The sequence below is a fragment of the Salmo trutta genome, chromosome 25 (genome assembly GCF_901001165.1).
Source record: "Salmo trutta chromosome 25, fSalTru1.1, whole genome shotgun sequence".
Taxonomy (NCBI): domain Eukaryota; kingdom Metazoa; phylum Chordata; class Actinopteri; order Salmoniformes; family Salmonidae; genus Salmo; species Salmo trutta.
In genome coordinates this window covers 37,295,858-37,300,636 of record NC_042981.1, presented here as the reverse complement: position 1 = coordinate 37,300,636, position 4,779 = coordinate 37,295,858, and the positions used below count along the sequence as shown (strand labels likewise).

At 43.7% G+C, this 4,779-nt stretch overlaps 1 protein-coding gene across 4 annotated transcripts in view; it reads right to left on the bottom strand.

Annotated features, from left to right (window-relative positions):
* Window positions 1-204: 204 nt before the first annotated feature.
* The window catches only part of LOC115162515 (consortin), a 20,670-nt gene continuing 16,095 nt past the window's right edge, over window positions 205-4,779 (bottom strand). For all 4 annotated transcript variants that reach the window (XM_029713878.1, XM_029713879.1, XM_029713877.1 and 1 more), the window contains 2 exons: window positions 1,721-1,874; window positions 205-1,469 (listed from right to left, as the gene is read on the bottom strand). In XM_029713878.1, coding sequence (XP_029569738.1) covers window positions 1,261-1,469; window positions 1,721-1,874 — 363 coding nt within the window. In that variant the 3' untranslated portion in view covers window positions 205-1,260. The remainder of the gene's footprint in view (window positions 1,470-1,720; window positions 1,875-4,779) is intronic.

The following is a 4,779-nucleotide window of genomic DNA, read 5'->3' as shown; positions in this document are numbered from 1 at the left end:
TTTTCCTCCGACACATTGGTGCGGCTGGCATCCGGGTTAAGCGGGCATTGGTTGGGTTGTGTTTCAGAGGACACTCGGCGCTCGACCTTCGCCTCTCCAGAGTCCGTACGGGAGTTGCAGCGATGAGACAAGACTGTAACTACCAATTGGATACCAGGAAATTGGTGAGAAAAAGGGGTAAAACATTTAAGAACAAAATAAATAAAATAACATTCTTTAACACACACGGTTACAGACATGTATTGCTTTCTTGTCCATGTTGCATATATCTCTGTCTGACACACACTAAGGGTCATCAAGGGGCCAACGCTACAATCAGGCTGAACTATCTGTACCCCAAAACAACCCAATAAACAGAAGGGGTAGAAGTTTCCCCTATCCACTGATACAGGGTCAGATATTTCATCCCCCTCCTGGTTGAGAATACGGTTAAGATATGATCTTAGATCTGTGATTCGGGGCAACTTCTATCCTCAGCCCAAAGAAACACCCTACCTACAACATAAAAATACTCAATAGTGAGGAACATAAAGGAAAGTCAAATCTGTTTCATTACAACAAAACATTCATTATTAGAAGATTATTTTAAAGACATTATTTCATGTTTCTGACCACAGCAGAATTGTTCATATTTTGGAGGTGTAGATGAGATTAAAAATGGCGGCAGTAAACAAAGAGCTGTGCCAGTTTCTGAAATGGCTACACAAGCACTTCCTGTCTGCGCAGGTGAGCAGTTCTGTCCATGCCTGAAGGACCCAGAGGACAGGTCCATGTAGTAGTGAGCAGGTCCAAGGTCAGTGGTAATGAGTATTATCCATTCCTCTGGGCTGACTTCGGGTCAGTCTACGTCCAGTAGTGTACAGTTGACGTCTATGGGTAGTCCAGTATACTATAGGTCCTAGGTCAGTCCTACTAGTTCTACTAGGCAGCACTGCAGATGTCTTAGGGAACTGTTAGTGTGGATGCAGCCTACCAGTACCACACAGACACACACATCGTTCAATCACTCTCTCTCTCTCCCGCCACACATAAACACACTTTAACTGGCCAGCCAGTAAAGACAGAAAGACTGCCAGAGACAGAGAGAGAGAGAGAGAGAGATTAAAACAGGGCAGGACATAAAGAGAGGCGAGTATCCACTCTGCAAAATGAGGGAGTTTTCCTCCTCTGTCCCCTTCTTCTCCCCCTCTCCTTTCCTTCCCTCCCCCTATTTCTCTTCTCCTCCCCCCATTTCTCTTCTCCTCTCCTCTTGGGGGTCAGCTAAGACCCAGGGGTTAGCCAGTTTTGGAGCTGATCCATCCCACGATGCAGCTGTGCGAGGTAGAAGTCAGCGTTACGGGAGAAGTCGGTGCAGACAGTGGACTGGGCGTCGCCCAGGGCACAGTAGAGGGCGGTGCCTCCCAGGCTGATCACCACGGTGACCAGGCAAAGCAGGAAGAGGAGCAGGCAGGAGTCTCCTCCCACCTCGTCTGCAGGAGGGAAGAGGAAACACACGTTTAGACGTTTATTCTATTTTATCTGACCTTTATTGAACTGTTTCTTGTCTGGAGAAGGGAGAGGACAGAGGGAAGAAGGGAGAGGACAGAGGGTGACATGGTAAGAATGCAGACAGACACACATAGCAGTATAATACTGTACGTGCACAAACATACACATGCAATTGATCATAACCATTGTTGGGTATACATATACTCACACACACACACACACACATCCTTACCGTGGTCAAAGCCATCGTCAGGTACTTTGAAGCGGACCCTGCGTTTAGTAGGGTGTTTGTGTTTGAGTGGGGCCGAGAAGGGAGCCACACACACATCCTCCACACACACACTCCTCCTCTTCAGGATGGACACAAGGCCAGGGACAGGGGTCATCTGGAGGTCAGCGGGACATGGTCAAAAGGTCAGGGCCAGGTCAACATAAACATACTGTACACAAGACACATACACATTACATATATATGGATACACACACACACACACACACACACACACACACACACACACACACACACACACACACACAAAGGCAGTGATAGACATAGTATTCCCACTAGGTGTCAGCGTATACTGCCCTCTCATGTCAACCTCAAACCTCTGAGAAACTGGGTGTTTGAGTTGTAAGCCGACTGTAAACGAAGCCGACTGTAAACGAAGCCGACTGTAAACGAAGCCGACTGTAAACGAAGCCGACTGTAAACGAAGCCGACTGCAGACGAAAGTCGGACGCTGTAGTGGTTTTCCAACAGTAAGTCTCAGATCAACATGGCAGTGTCAACATAGCTGCCACTGTTCATAAAAGGTTTTCTGAATAAAATGTAGAAATACACTTTTCTATACCCCTATATCACACACTCACAAACTGAAAACATTAAGTGTGAACAATGAATTGGTTAGAGAGAGGTCTCATATCACTTTCATTTGTAGCTTTAGAATCGCGGCAAAGTCGGTTCCTGTTTCAGTCATGTCTTTGGCCACGTTCGTGTGGGTCAAACAAAAACACCCTAATGATTGGTTGACAAATAGTGCCTCCCACAATGCAGGTGATGGCTGCATGGTGCAGTTGGTGAGAAGGAACTACAGTGACTTGAAGGCGACTTCATAAAAAACTGTATGACCTGAGTTGGGAGAGCGTGCCGCTTGCACCGCCAGATGTTGTGGGTTCAATTCCTGGGGCCACCCATACGTAAAAATGTATGTGCGCATGACCGTAAGTCGCTTTGGATAAAAGCGTCTGCTAAATGGCATATAAATATGAGAGAGAGAGAGCGATAGAGAAGAAGAGAACGATGAAAAGCCCCTCCAGTTTTAATCGTTATTATTGTAGCTGTTCAGAGATCAAGTCTACTCTCACCTAAACCATTATGTACAGAGCTCTTCAGTCGTTTGTCATAGTGGCCCAGACCTGGGCCATGTTCAGTTGGCCCGAAACGGAGCAAACATTTTGCAACAGAGTGAAACATTAAGAGTTGCTACCTGAACTTGTCCAGTGAAAATGCTGATTTCCGTTTTCAAAACATGACTGGTGGGCATTCCATTCCAATACGGCCACTGCATCACCAAAGACGTCGCTAAAAGGCCAAAGTAGCCTTGTGAATCGCGTGCACCCACCCCCTCCTTACCCTCAGTGTGACTCGATGACGGCCTCGTTCCTCTCCCTCACCAGAAACATACGCAATCAATTACACACATTCACACCGCTCTCCACACACACACACACACACACACCCAGCTCCATATTTGGCATCCAAAGGCTAATGATGACCTAACACTGTCTGCTTGCTAATTACTGACGCTTACACAAATGAAGGCTTGTAAATGTAGGCTTGTAAATGTAGGCTTGTAAATGTAGGCTTGTAAATGTAGGCTTGTAAATGTAGGCTTGTAAATGTAGGCTTGTAAATGTAGGCTTGTAAATGTTGGCTTGTAAATGTTGGCTTGTAAATGTAGGCGTGTATATGTAGGCTTGTAAATGTAGACTTGTAAATGTAGACTTGTAAATGTAGACTTGTAAATGTAGACTTGTAAATGTAGACTTGTAAATGTAGACTTGTAAATGTAGACTTGTAAATGTAGACTTGTAAATGTAGACTTGTAAATGTAGGCTTGTATATGTAGACTTGTAAATGTAGGCTTGTATATGTAGGCTTGTAAATGTTGGCTTGTAAATGTTGGCTTGTAAATGTAGACTTGTAAATGTAGGCTTGTAAATGAAGGCTTGTAAATGTAGGCTTGTAAATGAATGCTTGTAAATGTAGGCTTGTATATGTAGGCTTGTAAATGAAGGCTTGTAAATGTAGACTTGTAAATATAGACTTGTAAATGTAGGCTTGTAAATGTAGGCTTGTAAATGTAGGCTTGTAAATGTAGACTTGTAAATGTAGACTTGTAAATGTAGACTTGTAAATGTAGGCTTGTAAATGTAGGCCTATAAATGTGCCCATCTGGGGATCTGATATTATTTCTGTTTGTCTTAACTCACCACCACTGTGGAGCTTCTCAAAGTCTATTTTTCTTCACCTCAAAATGCAAGTAAACAAAGTCTGTTTTTACATCCATTGAAAATGACAATAGTTCCTCAACGTAGCCTATTGGGAAAATCGTTCAATCTCTCTCCCTTTCGATAACCACTCAGCATGAAAAAGGGGACAAAATGTCATGCTCTGATCCGGGGGAAATGTCATAAAAAAAAGGCTACCTGATGATTTCGTGTCCTTTCCACAAATAGTCTACAGCGGTGTCTGTTGGTCCGAAGCTCACTGGCTGGGAAACTCTAAAGGGCCCAGAATATTTCATAGGTTGCAAGTTTGCTAGCTTGAGTTTCAGGTCGGACCAAGTTAATAGTTGATACAATGTTTCAAGTTCCTTGCAGACAGGCCATGCGTTGCCAATGTGATATTTATTTTTATCAGGATATTTTCTACTTGCGGGCTGCAATGTTTTTATTGTTGACTTTATGTAGGCTATTTTTACATAGTAATGGAAATAGAAGTTACTTTTAGATTTGTATCATGTTGATTTCGGTCGAATTTTGATGAACCCCATTGATTTTGAGATTTGAAGACTTTATTATAAATGAAATTAAACTGTTTTCTTGAAAATGTGCATGTGAACATCATAAGTGGCAGAATCTGCAAAGGCCAGCAGCAGCCGGCAGCGGGAGGAGGGGGGTCGGGTTGGGAACAGGTTTGACTCTTCTGGTTAGGCTATATTGAACTCTGGCTCCCTATTTAGTCATTTGTGTCTTCCTTTTTATTTCAGTGCTTAAAGCATCAGACAA